Raw genomic sequence first — 20,071 nt, 5'->3', positions numbered from 1 at the left:
ATGAGAGAGGCAGAATGAAGAGAGGTTTTCAAAACAAAATGGCGACAGGCGTCCAGGAAGGAAAAGGGTGACAAGCAGAAAAAAGGCATCAGCAGACATTTACACTATACACCACCACCTCCGGCCATCACTGGGGCCTTCACCACCGCTTACCTGGATTCTTAGACTCGCCTGTCTCTACCCTTCAATCCAGCCTTCTTCCTGTTGCTGGATGTATGACACAGGAGACTGTCTCTTGCCTGCCTAAAACTATTTCAGTTCTCATCATTATGTTAAGGAATTAAATCATACTCTTTAATGTTCCGGGAATACCCAGATCCCACATCCTAAGTATTGTGTGTATGTCCAGTTTGTTCTGTACTAGAAATATCATGAACCAGAACCAATACTAGCACCCTACTCCAGGAAGCTGTCCATTACATCTTATCTACCCAGGCCAGCTACACAGCCACTCCTCTGTATGTCTTATGCTCGTCATACCTCTAATCACGTTTCAATCAGTTTCTATCACATACTAGACTATTACTGAACTGAATTACTGAACTGTAGACACTACGGGCTAGTCATCTCAATCTGTCTGCCACAGCGCCTGAAACACAGTACCAAATAAAATGTGCTGAACTTAATCACAGGTAGCCAAACTAAATTAGAAAAGGAATCTTACTTTTCCATGACTCCAAGCATTAAAAGAAAAAAGAAAAAATCTGGGGAATTCCCTGGCAGTACAGTGGTTAGGACTCTACTGAGAGGGGCAAAGGTGCAATCCCTGGTTGGTAAGATCCTGAAAGCCAAGGAGTGTAGATGAAAACACCCCATAATTTTAAAAAAGGCCTTTCTTCAAGACAACTGGAAGCTGAAGTGTAATATAAAATTACACAGGAAGATACCTAGTAAGTAGCCTGCCTATGTGATATGCTTGTCTGATAAAATGGTATGATTTGGGGGAGGGAGAATGGACAACAATAAACTCTAACGAGTCTTCCAGATGTATTTGTCAGGGTGAAATTGACGAAGTTTTTGGTTATAAATTGATTAACAAATTTTCCTCTGACTTCATGTTCTTAAGCTATTAATTATCGATAAATAAATGATAAAAACAGAAGGTGTGAATAGTCAACAATGCTGTTGGGAAGACTTTTATATTCCTCTGTGTAAGTGCAGACATCTGTTGGTTCAACAGCATGTTTTAAATGGAAAATCTACTGGTTGCAAAGCCTCCAGCTGCAGGAGAGAAAACACACTATTGTGTGGAGATCTGTGGCTTTCTTGGCTATGTTCAGGGTAAACAGGAGCTCGGCCATTCTGACCTCACTCTTTATTTACTATCCACTAATCTTAACCAGTCAATCTTAGAAATCAACCCTGAATACTCGTTGGAAGGACTGATGCTGAAGTTGAAGCTCCAGTATTTTGGTCATCTGATGCGAACAGCCGACTCAATGGAAAAGTCCCCGATACTGGGAATGATTGAGGGCAGAAGGAGAAGAGGGCACCAGAGGACCAGATGGCTGGATGGCATTACCGATGCGATGGACATGAACTTGGGCAAACTCCAGGAGATAGTGAGGGACAGGGAGGTCTGGTGTGCTGCAGCCCATGGGGGTGCAAAGAACTGGACACAAAGAAGAAAACTCCTGAGTATAAATGTGCAGCAAGGAAAAGAACTGACAGGAGAATGCTGTTTCAGGCAGTACTGCACAACTGCATCTCTCCCCAGAGCCCACAGATTCTATATGAGCAATACAAAAGCATTTCCCATACATTTCCCCACAAGGGCTGAGAACAGTAAAATCAATACCCACAAGCAGATATGACTAGACAAGACAGACCTGAATTAAAGAAAAAGGAGTTCAGGAAAGAAGCTCTCTGCACACCAATGACACTTAAAGGACAGACAAGAACAAATGAAAATAGTGGTAAAAATGCAAAAGGAACCAATCTTTTTGAATACAGACAGACACGAAGAGAGAATAAGCAAAGTAGAAGAGGGTGGTAAAAATGAAACCAGAAGAGTTAATACACCATTAAAAGTTTTCATGAACCATGACTGTTGAACAATTCATAAAGTCAAATTAGAGCAAAACAGATACATGAGACACCACAAGGCCCAAAGGATCCCTAAGTGTGGTCTGGAAACTCACAGAGCACCAGACCCCTTCACAGAAACCAAGAGATCAAAATAACAACACTAGGACATTACTGTCCTACTTGTTATGTCGACATGTGCACAACGGTACAAAAGCAACGGGGGAAACCCCTGGCCCCTTAGTATGAAGCAAGGAGGTGGCACCAGACGTCTTAAGGGCCATTTAATTCCTCATCACCACATACTTGGAGAAACCACATAAACCAACTTAAACGTTTCCTGGATGAAATAGTAAAAATGATTTTTATTGAATCTAATTATCTTAGCCCATGTGTTTTCAATATTTGATGTTATGAAATGCCAGGCAAACAGGAAGACTACCAACTCTCGAAGCATCATAACTACCTAAAGGAAAAGCACTCATGTGATTGAGTTTCAAGTAGCCACTCTCTTCTCCAAGTATCACTGTCACTAGAACGAATTGCTAACACACCACAGTTTTACAGACACAGATGTTTGGCAGACACTTTCTCGAAAATAAACAATGATTCTCAAAATTATCACTCCAAGGAAAACAACTGATACTGTCTGTTGCCAACAATTAAGTGAAAAATTACAATTCCGAAAATCATGCATCTGCCATGAAAGCTGGTTCTACTCTCTAAAAGACTTCCTAACGAGATTGGTACCAAATATTATCAATTTGCATTTTTTGATATTGTATAATGAACTGCATCAACATTTGGAAGATCTGCATAAATCAGAAAACCAGTATTTTCCAACTTATCAACGAAAGACACTATGTAATCCTACATGGGTATAAGATCCATTACTAGTTCAACAGGAGAGACCAACTGATTTCACACCAACTAACCTTTAAGAAACTACCAGTGGTCAAGGTTTAATGTGATACTGTACAAGCATACCTTGGAGATGCTGCAGTTTCAATTCTGGACCACTGTGATAAAGTGAGGACTGCAATAAATCGAGTCACACAGATACGCTGGCTTTTACAGTGCATATAAAAGTTATATTCATACTGTGCTATAGTCTACTAAGTATGCAATAGCTTTATGTCTTAAAAAAAAATGCACTTACTTTCATTTTAAAATAATTTGTTGCTAGTGCTTCCTTGGTAGCTCAGTGGTAAAGAACCCGCCTGCCAATGCAGGAGACATGGACTCGACCCCTTGTCTGGGAAGGTCCCACATGCCAAGGAGCAACTGAGCGTATGCACCGCAACTATTAAGCCTGTGCTCTAGAGCCTGGGAGCTGCAACTACGGAAGCCCTGGCAACACAGAGACCATGCTCCACAACAAGAGAAGCCACTGGAATGAGAAGCTCAAACAGCGCGATGAAGAGTAGCCCCCACTTGCCACAACTAGAGAAAAGCCCCCACAGCAATAATGACCTAGAACAGACAAAAATAAATTAATTAAAAAAAATACAATTTCATGTTACAATTATTAACTTTATCCACAACAACCAACATCTGTTATATTCTTATGCGACATTATCAAGGCTTGTCACTACAAATATAAAGATAGATAAGAGTTTGTCTTTTCAACTTGAGAAAATTAAACACTAAAAGTTGTGTTGTGTAATACACAAGGCACCAAAAAAGAGAGCAGTCTCAGTGATGGATTCTGGGCAAAGATAACTTCTGAATTAAGTATATCCCCAGGTATGAGTTCTTAAGGAGACAGCCAGAGATCAGGTGATTTCTACTAAGGGGATCATATCAGGAAAGATCTAGTTGTGGGAAATCACAAGCAGTTTGGGAGAGTCATAGAAGATGGAAGTACAAGCTGGAAATCAGTGAGAAAACAGGCTGAGGAAGGAGGCAGAGAATAGATCTTTAAATCCTAAAGATATTGACAAACAGAGCTAGTTCATGTATAATAGGCAAGGCACTTGGCAGTGATATGGAATTATCAGATCTAAATTTGGAAGAATCATTTAAGCTGAGTGCAAGATCCAGTTAAAAAAAAAAAAAAAAAACTTTGCTACTAAAAAGTGCTAGCTATCACCTGAAAGTAAAAGTCGCTCAGTCATGTCCAATTCTTTGCAACCCCATGAACTATATACAGTCCATGGAATTCTCCAGGCCAGAATACTGGCGTGGGTAGCTTTCCTCTTCTCCAGGGGATCTTTCCAACCCAGGAATCGAACCCAGCAGGTGGATTCTTTACCAGCTGAGGTACGAGGGAAGCCCAAGAATACTGAAGTGGGTAGCCTTATCCCTTCTCCAGCGCACCTTCCCAACCCAGGAATCAAACCTGGGTCTCTTGCATTGGAGGAGGATTCTTCACCAGCTGAGCTATCAGGGAAGCCCATAACCATCATCTGAGCCTTCAGTGAATGATCTTTTTGAAATAGTAACATCTAAGACCACAGATCACTGTAAGAAATATATAATTAACAATAAAAAGTTTAAAACATTCTGAGAATTACCAAAATGTGACACAGACACAAGGTGAACAAATACTGTTGGAAAAATGGCACCAACAGACCTGCTTAATGCAAGATTTCCACAAACCTTCAGTATGTTTTTAAAAAAAAGGGGGGGTGGCAGGGCAGATGCCTTTATCAAAGAATACTAATTATCTGAAAAAGCCATTAAAACATTTCTCCTGCTTCTAACTACATATCCAGGTAGTAACAGACTTGCCTAATAAACTAAAACAATATACCTAATGGACAAGCAAATTATGAAAATCCAGGTCCATCTAGTCAAAGCTATGGTTTTTCCAGTAGTCATGTATGGATGTGAGAGCTGGACCATAAAGAAAGCTGAGCACCGAAGAATTGATGCTTTTGAACTGTGGTGTTGGAGAAGACTCTTCAGAGTCCTGTGGACTGCAAGGAGATCTAACCAGTCCATCCTAAAGGAGATCAGTCCTGGGGGTTCATTGGTAGGACTGATGTTGAAGCTGAAACTCCAATACTTTGGCCAGCTGATGCAAAGAGCTGACTCATTGGAAAAGACCCTGATGCTGGGAAAGATTGAGGGCAGGAGGAGATGGGGACGACAGAGAATGAGATGGTTGGATGGCATCACCGACTCAATGGACACGAGTTTGGGTGAACTCCGGGAGTTGGTGACGGACAGGGAGGCCTAGCATGCTGCGGTTCATGGGATAGCAAAAAGTCGGACATGACTGAGCAACTGAACTGAACTGAAGACAAACAGTTCTCCTCTGAAAATGGTTAATATGAAACCAAAGATTCTCTTTTTCCTACCCTTCAGAGTACAATTAAGAGATCTGCAAGAATCTCCAAAGACATAAGCAAACTGAAAAAAGCAGCGTGCTGATGGACAGAGATATTGTGTATAATCACAGATTCATCACAGTCTTCACCTTTCATTCACAAGGTAATGTTTTCAATGGCAGATATTTTCAGTCCCTTTTCTGAAATCCTTTTGGGAGATACGGAGGTTGTATGCTCAAATGCATAGAAACTCTAGGGAATTAATCTACAATGACTGACATGGTCTAAGTTAAGAAAAACTGGATATGAAGAAATGCTCCAATTCAAAGGAACATCTGCTACCCAAGGCCAAGGAGATAATTATTGCTGTGTGAAAACGAGGGTCCAGAGTTGCTAGATCTTCTAATTATGGAGGAAGAGTTAGAAATCTAGACTACCTTGGCAAAGTTCCAATATTTGTTAGTAACAGATTTAAAATAAAAAAACTCAACCCGTGCCAAAATAACACATATCCAAGCTTGATCTCCCCTACTGACAGCCAGCACGTTATCTATATGTATATCACAGCCAGTGTGATATACAAACTGTAACAGCCCAAGAATATTCCATTAAAACTCACCGCATGGATTTACTATTTTTAGGATAAATTTCAAAGGTGTATTTAAAATGCCAGGCACAGAAACTTGGCACCCGTAAGAATAAAGGGACTCCAGCATTACTGTGCTTACCTCCAAGAGCAGCAGAGTCTCCTGTTCGGTCCATTCTCTTCCAGCACTAGCACCTTTACTCTAAAGGAGAAAGTTCAGAAACGATTTAACTCATTCCTAAAGGCTGAATATGGAGCTCAGCAGAGCTCCTTTCTAAGTTCCAGGGACTGTTTTCTGCAAACCACCAAAATAAGTCCCTGAATTACAGGAATAAAACATGCAAGGAACTTAAACCCCCAAGAAAAAGGCTGTTTTATTTCAAAGATTTCTTGCTGTCTACCAAGAACTCATGGACTACTTAGACATGGATCACTTACACTACTTATTTCTACTACTTTGATATTTAAAAACACCTTTTGAATCTACAACAGCATAGCATTTTAACACATACTATGGATGCACTATAATATTAAAACATAAAACAAATGTTTGGTATACCTTGAAGCCTGTACTTTATCCAAGATTTAAGGACAAACTGTACCACACATAAGGCACTCTGGCAGATAGTTTACTCCAATTGCAACAGGTTCATATATCTCATATTTAACATCTCTTGATTAATAAAATCTCCAAGTGACTCCCTAAGCTCCAAATCACTTTTTTCATTAGAATCTTTGATAACTTACAAGTGAGCTTGTGTCCTCTTGATTAATACCTTTATCATTATGAGATGCCTCTATTTAATTCTGGTAAAACAACTTGTTTTGATGTCTATGTTTATAAATATTAATACAGTGATTTTGGCTTTGTTTAGAAGGTATGTCTTTCCCATTCATTTTCATTCAGTATGTGTCTTTGAGTGTCTCAGACAATATATGTTCTCGATTTTTCATCTAATTTGACAATCTCTGCTGCTCAATTAAAACATTAAAACCATTAACATGCAATTCAATATAACTGTTCTTATGGTCTTTATTCCTTCCTAACCATCATGTGCTTCCACTTGGAATCACTACCCTTCAACTTAAAGAATTTCCTTCAGCTTTCCTACACCTTGAGCTAGTTCCACCTTTCGAATGTCTGTGAAAGTCTTTACTGTACTTTCAATTTTGAAAGGTATTTCTATTGAATACAGAATTTCAGAGTGACAGTTTCCCTTTCAGCATTTAAAAATATTTTTACGTTGTCCTCTGGCTCCTATCATTCCTGCTGAAAAGGCAGACATCAGTTTTATCATTGTGCCATTGACTTTAATGTGCCCACTTCCACTCCCACTCTCCTTGGTTGCTTTATAACACATCAACTTTTAGAGTTTAAACATCAAATGTCCAAGTATGCTTTTCTCTGTATTCAATCTCTCTTATTCTGGGCATTGTTATTTTTTCATTAGTTATGGAAAATTTTTAACCCTTACACTTTCAAATATCAGTTCTGTGCCACTATCTCTCCCCTTATGGGTCTCTATTAATGATAAATGAATCATTCTTCTGACCATATCTCATGTGTCTCTTGCATTCTTTTCTCTTTGTCCTGTTCCCTCAACTTCAACCATTTTTTCTCTTGGTGTTTCAATACATCTATCCTGTCTTCGGCTGTGTCCAGTCCTCTGTTAAACCCATCCAATGGGTTAATTTCAGGTATGGTTTTAACTGTTCAATAGGTATTTCATTCTTTTTATATATTCACATTCTCTGTTGAAATTCTCCATTTTCCCCTCATTTTCTTTAACATATTAATCAAAGTTACTTTTATATATCTATCTTCTAACCATACCATATAGTGACTTCTATAAAATGCCATCAGATTTATGAAGAAAGCTCACCTTTACCCTACAGAAAGTAAAGCAAGTTTCTTACAGAAAATGCTGCTTCTTAGAAGTAAAAAGGAAAATTAGGATATGCTAGATTGTAGTCCATATGTCCCTATCAAAAAATCCTTACCTTTGCTAAGGTTTTCTTGGAGTAGATGTCAGTACGAAGACCAAAGTTCTGCAAATCAATTGGTTTTTCCTTGTTCTTCTCAGGAAAATTTAACATCTGCTGAGCAGCAGGAATCTATGAGTCAAATAAACAATAAATGGCTGTACTAACCTCTACAAAGTCAAGGGGACAAAAGTTTTTAAGGCTGTTTAATACTGGCACTTAAATGACTCCTGGTGGAGATTCTACAAAAAAAAAAAACCTTATGCTAAACTAATAAAATCTCAACATATAAGAAACTTTTTTTTGCCTCTCAAGTCACAGAGACAACAAACAAATTTTATTTAATGTTGCACAGTGGGGGCAATTTATAGATTTCCTTTGTGTTATTCCAATAGAAATGATACACATAATCTGATTGACATAATTATCTTTTCAAGAACGTGTGCACAGATGTCCACTTTCCAAATGTTAAGGAAAGGGAAGAAGTTCTAAACAATTTAAACAGTCTGCTTCTTGATTACTGTCTTTGATGGCAGAGGTGATAAAGGAGTCATGAGTTATGAAAGTAAATCTGTAACATGATAAGATAAAGCACAGACTCTTGGGATTAAGGAGAGAGCATTATCTTAAAACATAAAACATTCTTATGGACTCAAACTTTTACAACAGATAAAAACAAACACAACCTACCGGCTAAGAGACAGCACAATTATATGACTGTAACAGTAATTCCTGAATACAAATACTAGAAATGGTTGTCTGTTACTACTCAGACCTGAAGAATGAAAACTGAAACTGTTAGTCACTCAGTCGTGTCCAACTCCTTGCAACCCCATGGATTTTGGCCCACTAGGCTTCTCTGTCCATGAGATTTTTCAGGCAAGAATACTAGAGTGGGTTGCCATTTCCTTCTCGGGATCTTCTGGACCCAGGGATCAAACCCTGGTCTCCTGAAATGCAGGCAGATTCTTCACCATCTGAACCACCAGACCTGAAGAATGGGTGGTATTAATTTACCTGAGGTGATCGAAGATGTAGAGGAACAAGCCCCGAGGGGGTATCAGCTAACACATTGAAATGAGGAGTTGGAGGAGGCCCCATTGCCATGGGTCGACTTTCTGGATCCACCTGGTAATTAACAAGCCCCCACTGTTCTAAAAAGGCATGAACCCTGAAGGATAAACATCTGAAAGTTAAAAATCTAGACAATGTACCTCATCATCTTCATAACCATCATCACATTTCATTAAAAAAACAAACCAAGAAAACAAGTAAACACATTCTTTTGCAGGTTATGAACCTTTACAAAGTAACCGACAGTTTTGGTTTGAGAGACAGTCTCTACAAACTCAAAATAATGTTAATAATATAGCACCCCCAAACCAAGTAGAAAGCCTAATCTTTTCAACCACAGAAATGAGAACAAATACATGCCTGTGTAGGTCCACGGTGAAAGAACTCACACATAAACCAAACACAAATGGAAATCTACTTTTCTTTTCTTTTCTTTAGACAGATTTAGGGCACAGAGCTTATTCACTCCCCACCCTAACCCACTCTCTGTGGTCAGTTTATGATTAAAAGATGTAAAATGTGAATTTAAAAAAAGATGCTACTTTAGGTATTTTATTAACCAAGAAAACATCCAGTTTAATCAGCCTAACATTAGCGAAGTACCACTAACCATCTGCAGTGAAATATCTGAGAAAAAGTCCAGACATTTTTACCTCATCACAGCACACACATCTCCAGTTAAGTTCCTCCGACAAGCAGTGCTGGTTAAATATTCTTGGGGATTTAGGCGGTATGTGTCAATCATGAAATTTCGATATGCCAAGTATCTAAAAAGTAATGGCCAAATTCGTAAGGTGAACACACATCCTTTCAAAAACAATAACTCATAGAGCAAAGTAGTTTCACATTCTTCTGGCAAATACACCAAAAAGTTAAGACAATAGGCCAATAAATCAGAGTGATATTGTACTGACTATTAACAGTCATGCATGCAACTCAGGGTAAGAATCCCTAAAACACAAAACAACTGTCTGCTAACATGTAACAATAATAAGTACAATAGAGTAATGTGATGAAGTTAATGTGAAGTAAAAGAAGCACAGCCTTGGTCACAGAGGTGAATCGATAAATCCTTAGCTGCCTGCAAAATTTGCAAGTAACACTTCGTTACTCAGGCTGTCTCCCTAACTACACTACACTATACCTAGAATTTATTGTGTGCCAGCCTTAGGTCTAAGCACTGTTTGTGTGGTAACACATATAATCCTCACAATCTCTCTATAAGGTAGGATCTATTATTATTCCAATTATAGATGAGGATTAAAGAATTTGTCCCCAGACCACAAGGCTAGTCAGTGGAGCTAGAATTCAGCAGTGTGGTGACTCTGACATTAGCAAAGATTAACTAAGAAGAGTGCTTTAAGAAGCCCCTGCCAAACACATCCAAATAGTCAGGTTTTCTAAATACTGATCCCATTAAAATAACTATCAGTATCCGGATCACATCTTAACATTTCACTCACATCTCTGGGGTCTTGGATTTGTTTTTTCCATTGAAAAACTCAGGAAGAGCACGCCGTTCAATCACATGAATACTGAAGAGAAAAGAGAGAGAAACAATTAAGAGTCCTCTTAGAAAAGCAAAATCCTGAAATCTGAGTTAAGCTTGTTTAATTTTCAAAGTAAAAATGGATAAAACCAAAAACTGAGCACTACTTGCAAAATTTAATTGGCCTGCACAAGTTCCTATGTATTAACAGTATGTAATAATAAAACTAAAGAAAATATAATGTATACTAAAAAGTTAAATAAACTATAAAGTTAAAAAAAGATTTCCCTTTCTCACCTCTAATACTTTAACTACAGTCTTTCTATTCACATAACCAAACTCAAAAAGTTCTACCAACACACTGAAGGCTTTAGATTTTATGGAATTGTCCTAACATACCATAACTAGATGAAGAGCCAGAAGATACAAGAAGTTCTTTGGAAATCGTAGGACAAAAATCACAGTAACTGGTATGGCAACAAATTGGTGAAATGAATAACCAAAAGACAGTGGAATTGACAATGATCAGTTTCTCAGATTCAACATTAGTGCACATTTCTGACCAGTCCTCAGAAACTCTGAAGTGAACTTAATTTTTTAACAGAGTTTAGTGACTTACTACTTTTAAAAAGACCACAGCACTAATTTTTAACATTTAAATAAAAGCGTTGATAATTTTATAAAATGTTACAGGTGATAAGCACTGTAGAAACCATCAGGCCCAAAACATTCTACAAATGAACCAACTGTACATCTAGCACAGAAGTTTAGACATTAATGGCGGCTCAATGGTAAACAACCCGCCTGCCAATGCAGAAAACAGATTCAATCCCTGGGTTAGGAAGAGCCCCTGGAGGAGGAAATGGCAACCCACTCCATTATTCTTGCCTAGAGAAATTCCATGGACTGAGTAGTCTGGCAGGTTACAGTTCACAGGACTGCAAAGAGCCAGACAAGACTACACATGCACCAGCGTTTTTCCAGATGATACATTTTAGTTTCTCAGTGGCTTTCCATGTACAGAGATTGCATGGGAAAAAGCAAATCAACAGTCTGTGAATACAAATAAAAGCATTCACTCTTTATTTGCTAACATTTAAATTATTTGAAATGAATATTACCAAATACTATAAACAAAATCAATCACCTGGAAACATCTAGGAAGATAATGTCTAAGATCAAATATGTTCCATAGATCTAATGAAATTCCAGGTTTTACTATAAAAAGAGTAACTGTAAGTAATTACAAACTGGTTCTAATATACTCTTAAGTTACAGGTTAGGAAGAAGCCAAAAAAACAATTTCACCAAGAACAAAACACATAAGGGTATGTAATCACAAGCACTTTCTTTTTCAAAATCTATGTCTGAAGTACTGGCAGTCGATTCCTTAGGTTCTGTGAATGAGTCAAGTAGTGGAAGGAGTGGTATCCAGAATTAGAAAGCCTGAGTTCTTCCAATGATCAACCCTGCAACTGAAACACTTCAACTGAGACAGCAGTTAGCTCATCTATAAACAGGGATATAACTAATACCTCTACTATCCTTCTAATAGCACACTTTGTGACATGCAAATGAAGTGTTTCTGGAACCTATAAAAACATACAAAGTTATTTACTGTTATGACTTTCTCCTTTTTTGAGAGGCAAATGCTAGTTTCTCAAACCATTCTGAATCTTCCAAATTTAAAACTCATTTAACATCATAATGAATGTAATGAAGACTGACCTTCAAAGTAGAGCTATTTACTTATTCTGTTTCAGCTTCCACTTATTCATAACATTGAGAAACGGCATGAAGAGTTAAGTTTTAAAAAGTATGCTGAAAAGTCTCACCAGTAGAGACCATACCTTCTGGTTTGGGGAAAAAAAGAAGGTATGACTCAAGTGGACCATCCACCCTATTCTTTTAAGGTGGTTTTATAGATATGTATTTAGGTGTATGTGTGTATAAATATATGTATACACATACACACACATATATATGTATATAAAGATATACAGGCACATATATCCTTAAAAATAACACAAAAACCATTGAAAGCAGGCAAAATATCCAAACAGGACCAAGAGATTCAGAGTGAAGGTGGCATCACTAGACTACGTATACAGTCTTCCAATGAAAGGACCTTAAAGAAACTAATCTATTTAGAGTTCTGGTACATTTATTTTAAAATAAAAAACTGTCAAACAAAAATCAGCCTGATATGAAACAGTTACACTTCAAAAGTAATCAAGAAGTAGGATATCTAGGTCTGCATTTACTTCCATCCATGTTCCAAGGATGCCACAGTGATTGTGGTAAATGACAAGGAGGATGCTGAGATGGGTGTTTTCTTGAACTCTTTTACATGCCAGGGTTTATATGTGAAAGAGCTCCTGTTTCCCGTTAACATAAAGCCATGACTGGGTAATCAGAGGAGTTTTTCTTTATGTATTTCCGTAACATTTAAAAATCACAGGGCTTCCCTGGTGGCTCCGTGGTAAAGAATCCACCTGCCAATGCAGAAGATGGGGTCTGGATCCCTGGTCCAGGAAGATCTCACAAGACCAATTAAGCCCATGAGCCACAACTACTGAGCCTCCACTCTATTATCCAGAGTCCAGGAAGTACAACTACTGATCCTGTGTGCCACAAGTACTGAAGCCCGTGCACCCTAGAGCCCATGCTCCACCACAAGAGAAGCCACTGCAAATAAGAAGCCTGCATCCCACAACTGGATAGCGGCCCCTGCTCATTTCAACTAGAGAAGAGACTGCATGGCAATGAAGAAGCAGCACAGCCAAAATTACATACACAAAATTATTTTTTTAAATCTGTTAAAAAATCATATAATAAACATCAGTATTTTATAATAATTAAATACTCAAGCCTTTGCCTGTCTGAACTAAAACTGACGCCAAATGAGTTAGGCTTAAGTTTATAAAATTTGATAACCCTAAGTTACAACATAATCTAGTTTCTATCCCTAAGTAAAACAACTAAAAGAACACATTCCAGAGTTAAAATAACTTTCCATCCCCCATCATCTAGCGTGACAGGGATTACCGATGAGAGGACTTGGGCAGAAGAGCACAGTACTGTTTCAAGGCAAGTGTCCCCACTCCTCAGTGCCAAGTTCACAGATATAAGCACACACTCACCAGTTATAATCAAACCACGATGCATAGCTAGGAATAATAATGTGATTGGTCTGCTCAGTCACATTATCTTCACCAGGGTCAACGGATCTACTCTGATCACCTTTGCCAGGATCTTCATCTTCCTACAGAAAATAAGCCAAAGTTGAGAGACATAAGGAATAGCTTTCAAACTTCTGACAGCAGTTTACAGAAAATGCAGCTAGCTGATCCAATTTCAAGGACTAGGAAAACAAATGTCAAGGAAAAATAGCTTTTCACAGTTTTTAAAGGTACCTTCAAAAGATGTCTGGATGAGAGAGCAGATTTTATTCCTCCTTTTTAACAGATCAGGGAATCAACTCAAAGGCGGCCTGAAACTTTTTCCACAGTAGCCTGCATCGTATTTGTCTAGTTTTCCCTAATCCTAGGATCAGAAATCTAAATGACTAGTTCTCAATTTATAAGGAGGTTAGCTCAATGACACTAGTGAAACCTAATGATAAAGTTTCTCCAGTTTCAAAGACTGAGTATTAAGCATCCACCAACAGCTATATGTGCATTACCTCACTTACTCCTCACAGTAACAGCAGGTACTATTTATCATCTCTTCTGTGGATGAGAAAATGATGTACAGAGCTAATAACATCAACAGGACAAAATTTCAGAAAATCCAGCTAGAGGGCCTACACTGTTAACCATTCTCACTGCCGGAAATTAGCTGAATTTTATCGTATTTATGAAGGTTTTACAACTGAATTCACCTAAAAACCTGGCTTTGCGAATAGTAATTGCAAATACCACTGCACTAGGTCAAAACAAAAGAAGACTTTTATACTACAATAATCACTTTTAAATAATATCATTTAACATACAGTTTATATTCAAATGGATCCAAGTGTCCCAGAAATGTCTATTACAGATTTTCCTCCCCAAACCAGAACCTGATCATGGAGTCCAGATACATCTCTTTGGTCTTCTTTAACCTCCTCCTCCTTTTGCAAGGAGGAGGAGTTTTACGATGGCTTGTAGAGTATGTTCCAATCTCTATTTAACTCAATGATTCCTTATAATTAACTTCACATTAAATGTTTTTATCAAGATACTATAGGAAATAAATTTTTTGACACTGAGGTGTTTTCAAACTGTATAGGGTTATTTCTATTAACCTTTTATCTGTGGTGCTTTTACTGTTTTAACCTTATGAAACTCTTTTAAGAAAGCAGTCAAGTTTTGAATCATATTCTTTTATAATGATTCCAGAGTTTAATTTCTACATTTAAGGTAATTCAACCTATATTTCCTGGTAAGGATCTAGTTAGTGCTAGAAACTTAAGACAATAGTTTCCTTAAGATCAATGAATATCAAAAAAAAATTTAAAGTATGAAAGCACTAAGGAAACTGGTTGTTACTTAAATAATGTTAAAGCAAAAGTGTTAATATTGATTACAAAGGTAAGAAATTTTATTTCCCAAACCAGGGAAGCTAGTGAAAACCATGCTTATGATTAAGTTGCTTTTGTGCCACAGGTTTTACGAATTAAATGTGATTCAATTCAGAAAATTTTCTTGAGGAAAAGCAGGGAAAGGCTGGCACTGAAATGAATAAAAGCTGACAGGAGAATGACACTGTGGGACCAGTTACTGGAGTAACCACCTCTAACTGTCTTAGCTTTAAGTTATACAAAAAACTTGTCCACAGTTTCAAAATTACTCTCATTCTTGATGTTAAAAATTTGGGAAATTCTCTGGCTTGTATTTTGCTCTCTTTTACTACCACACAATACTATATACTCTAAATGATGACATCTCCTCACAAGCGTAATATTCATCAATGTTAATAAGTTGATTAATACAGAATACTTCTCTGAATACAAAAGTTTGATTTCAAAGAAAAAATTGTAAGAACGATTCAGTTAAAAAGCCATCTACACAAGAGTTTCTTGAAATACTTTTCCTTGAAATCCTGTCATGAATATTTTCACTTCATGAATGTATAAAAAACAGTAAATGTCACTATGGGGAAGTTCTCTGACTCACTGAAAAAGAAAAAAAAAGAACTATTCATTTTCAGCATTAAGGAAGTTATTTCAAGGAGATTAAAGATTAGTTACACATCTTAACACAGAGATTACAGCCTGAATAAATAGTGGGGCCATTTATTTAAAGAGAAGCAAACCCTGCCTGAAATCCAACATCATCCAAGAGCTTAATTATTCTTATGTCTCCAGAGCAGAACCGATGAAACATGAAGTAACTGTAAAACTCAAAAGAGGTAAAGAGTGGACTGGGGCTGCACTAACAGAAATGGGAGTGAGAAAATCAAAGCAAGGCACTGTCCCTGCTCACCTGGAACACTGTGCAGCTGATTATTCACATGAAACCAGGAGAGAAATGGAACCAGAAACCACAGTATATGAGAAATGCTTACCTGGGAGAATGGCAATTCCTCCTGATAACATTGTAGGGGGTCAAGAAAGACAAACTATTTGGGGGGGCGGGGTAGGGGTTTTAAACAAAAATTTTAAAAATCAGAAGAATCTCAGAATATTTCTAAGGACACTTGCAGTTCAGTATGTCTATTGCTGAACACACAGGACCCTTAAGAGTTACTACTGCACCAGGCCTAACTAAATAAATCATTACCTTTCCGCCTGTCGTGACTGTTTCTTCATCCTGCTCATCTGCAAAATCAAACATGGAACTGATTTAACAGGTAAATGCTCTTTGGATTACTTGGAAACTTTAAGGTTTAAGGAAATGATACTGGACAGAGACAAGGCAAAAAGGAGAGCATTATTAAAGCAAATTCACTGTGAATAATTCAGTAAATGAGATCCGTACACAGGAGCATAGAGGTGACTAAAAATTCAAAGCACAAATCATTAGATTTCCAACAATAGGGAATTTATAATTAATTACTGCTTGGCCTACAATCTTAGTCACAATCTTACTTAATAACAGGTAAGGGACTTGATTAGGGCTCCAGCCTCCTGAAGTTTAGTGAAATGAAGTAATGACATTTCAGATCCCAGAGGAAATGAATAAAGAATGCGGAGTAAAGAAGGAGGTGATAATCAATCCCTAAGGACAAAGTTCTGGTAAGAGTATTTATATATACCTTCTGAGGATAGGGACTCCAGGACCTAAATGCTAGCCTTGCAAAAGAACAGAGGCAAATCCATGTATAATTTAAATAGCTGACTTCCATAGCAGAAAGGCAGATAACTTTCCACAGTGCAAAGGGTAAGAGGTTACGGCACAAATAATTACATTATTAACTTCCTATAGTATTTTTATTTTTAATATAATTATTCTGAGTCTTGGCAGTGATGAAGCACTGTAAAGCTGAAAGAGAATACAAGGAAGCCATCTTTTCAGTATTTTGCCATTATTCATTCAGCAAATATTTCTAAGAATCTGCTACTTGAAAAGCACTAAATAAATTGCTCAGACTAGGGGTCAGGATCTCTAGCCCACAGGCTAAATCTGGCCCACTGCTTGTTTCTGTAGGGAATCTGGGGAAGTGACTTGGTGTGTTCCTAACCGATAGTTAACTGATAGGAAGGGTGGTGTACTGCGCCTAGACTGTGGCACAACACAGCTTGTGATGAATTTCTGCAGCGTGAAATTTTGGTGTGTGTTAGGCAGAGGGTACCCTACATGACCAATAAGAACAATGATCTTGGACTCTCAAAGGGGCTTCTGTGGCTGGAAACACTGCACGCGTGCTGCCACAGGAAGAGTGTACTCCGTGTGACCTCTCAGGTGAGCGAGCACATGGGAGGAAGCCTGCATGCAGACTCTGCCTGTATCATCTTCCCTTATGATCTGTTCATGCTGCCTATGTCGCTCTGATATATGTCAGCGGAGGGTACAACTAAATGCTGAGTTCTACCAGTCCTTCCAGAGAATCTCCAAACCTGGGCATGATCTTGGGGATTCCTATCTCACCTGCAAGTCAATGTGATTTTTGCATTTTTGAATGATGAAATTTAAAAAATTAACTGAAATTCAAATTTCAGTGTCCTTAAATAAAAGTTTTATTGGAATAAGCCATGATTATTTGTTTATATATTATGGATGGCTGCACCTGCATTATAATGGCAAACTTGACTAGTTGTACCAGAATGCCTAAAATATTTATTATCTGGCCCTTTTTAGAAAAAAAGTTTGCCAACCCCTACTTTAGGGATGTTTAAATACATCCTTTAAATGATATAAATATAGTATTTTAACAGGTAATAAGGAACTAGCATTCCAACATTTAACTTAATTTTATTTATTATCTATTATGCACCAGCCACTGTCCAAATGCTAAAGACACAATGATGAAAAAAAAAATCCCCTGTATTTATGGAGCTTACATTCCAGTTATGAGTGGTAGGAGACTGAAGAGAAAATAAAAGATACCAAATGCTGACAACTGCTATACAGAAAATAAAAACAACGTATTTCAGAGAGGAATTGAGTGGGTAGATCTTTCAGAGTCCATATACCGGGAAGCCTCTCTGAAAAGGTGACATTTAAGCTAAAACTTGAGAGAAGGACAAAGCAAGCATTTCACAGAGGGAAAGAAGCCAAATCAAAGGGCCTCAGGTGGGGATGTACCTGATGACTTCACAAAACTGAAAGACGAGTGAGCATGAGAGAGAGGCTGTAAGAAATGAGCAGAGTGCAGTGAGACAGAGCGCTGCACTACCGAAAGACCTGGATCTGGATCTGTGCTCTCTCAGTAGCTGTGAGCTTAGGAATGTTCCTGAACCTCAGAAGTCTTCATTTCCTAATCAATAAATTGGGGCTAACATGGTTTTATGCAAAAATGCAGACATTTATAGAATGACACCTGACATGTCTCATGTAACATAAAGATGGACACTGTTCCTTGATTTTTAAGTTAGAAACAAATAGCCACAAAGAAGCAGTGTGGTAAGTTACAGTATTACCGACATTAGTCCTCCTACTCTGCACAGGGACTATTTTTTCAGAGGAAGTGACTAACAGAAAGAAATCTGGGTAAAGCTGTCAAAAATGAGCTTTTGTCCTTTGGGTCATAGTAAACCAAAGGATAATCAACTTCTCACTAGATGCTGGTAGTACAATAATCGCTCTCTGGTCAAATTATACTATTTCATTTCAGTTTAACAGATTTTTGTCCTTGAGGGAGTCTTGGTACCCAATGGAAATACACTTCTGATAATACAGTATACTGATTCCTAGATGGTGGTACAGAGTCAATGTTGTCCTCCTGCCAGGTATGGACACATGCACTCTCACCTCAGCCCCTGGATACTGACCTTTTAGAGATTTCAACAAAGAAATGACTGGGTATACTTAGCTTGGTGGCATATAAGGCAAAATATGGATCAGTTAAAACAATGAACAACTCTGAACAATTCCCAGTTGATGGATCAGTCAGGTTATAGCCAATGCAGAAAGTCAAATGCTTAAATGATCCTTGGGAAGCCTGTTGGTCTGTGGATGTAAAGTCAGGACAAAAACTTCAGATTCCAAAGAGTCAAACCCTTCAGTTACGGTCAGCAGCATCCGCAAGCACAGCCCTCCTGAGTGAGACCTCTACCTGCTCACTAACACAAAGGGAAGATCCCCTATACCTAGCACTGAAACTCTCTATCCCGTCAGGACCTCATTCCTTCCCTAATCATGGCTTCAATCTGACTCCTCTGATCAAGTCTACCACAAAAATACTACAACAGACACCTCACTTTTAAAAGAACAATTGTCCACTCCCTTAAAACTATGGAATAATTCTTTTTTGGGATTTAACTTTTAAAATATAAACTAGCATTCTGTTTAACAAACTGTCTCAGTGAAGATTATTCAAGTCTTAAGAATATTTCACACTGCCAGAGCACTGAGAATATAGAACATAATACTGTATATCATTAGCTTTTGTGTTTTTGGCCTTTCGGTCAGTAGATAAATGATGGTTATAAAACAGACAATATAAACTTATGGACAATGAAAATTATTACTAGCTATTTAAAATCTATATTCTGTTACTAATGTTAAAAACAGCTATGAAAGAAGCATTTTGATAGTAACTTTATTTTGTTGACCTAATAGTACCTCTCTATAAACTGTCATCAAGACACTTTTCTGCTTCACTTTCAACATAATCAAAAACAGAATCATCCACTGATGTCCGATGACAGGCTTGAAGCCAGAAAAAGCAGGATGTATTTAGTGAAATGAAGTAGAAAAATGCTCCCAAACACCCACACGTCTGCCATCAAGAATCACAGCAATTAATTTGAAATACAGAATTCACCTGACTAGGAGATAGTAAAGCCAAGACTCTTTTTCCACGTAAGGAGATCTTGAATATCCCCATTAGGTCTAAAATCCCATCAATTCATAAATTTAATATATACTGAAAATACTAGGATTCCCTTTGACTTTCACAAATGAACAAAGTAATTGAGATCATTACTTCATATATAACTTTCATGAAAAAAGACGTTTCAAACTATTTTTAAAAATTGGAACAAATGACTAC

The 20,071-nt window shown here is 37.7% G+C and overlaps 1 protein-coding gene across 2 annotated transcripts in view; it reads right to left on the bottom strand.

The window, feature by feature from the left end:
- The window catches only part of SMARCC1 (SWI/SNF related BAF chromatin remodeling complex subunit C1), a 124,927-nt gene that overhangs the window by 56,411 nt on the left and 48,445 nt on the right, over positions 1-20,071 (bottom strand). For both annotated transcript variants that reach the window (XM_070360196.1, XM_070360195.1), the window contains exons 13-19: positions 16,198-16,235; positions 13,576-13,697; positions 10,407-10,478; positions 9,597-9,710; positions 8,887-9,040; positions 7,888-8,001; positions 6,029-6,088 (exon numbers count right to left, since the gene is read on the bottom strand). In XM_070360196.1, coding sequence (XP_070216297.1) covers positions 6,029-6,088; positions 7,888-8,001; positions 8,887-9,040; positions 9,597-9,710; positions 10,407-10,478; positions 13,576-13,697; positions 16,198-16,235 — 674 coding nt within the window. The remainder of the gene's footprint in view (positions 1-6,028; positions 6,089-7,887; positions 8,002-8,886; positions 9,041-9,596; positions 9,711-10,406; positions 10,479-13,575; positions 13,698-16,197; positions 16,236-20,071) is intronic.

This window comes from Bos mutus, chromosome 22, assembly GCF_027580195.1.
Source record: "Bos mutus isolate GX-2022 chromosome 22, NWIPB_WYAK_1.1, whole genome shotgun sequence".
NCBI classification, from domain to species: Eukaryota; Metazoa; Chordata; class Mammalia; order Artiodactyla; family Bovidae; genus Bos; species Bos mutus.
Note: the sequence above shows the minus strand (reverse complement) of the source record. Positions and strands in the feature narration are given on the sequence as shown.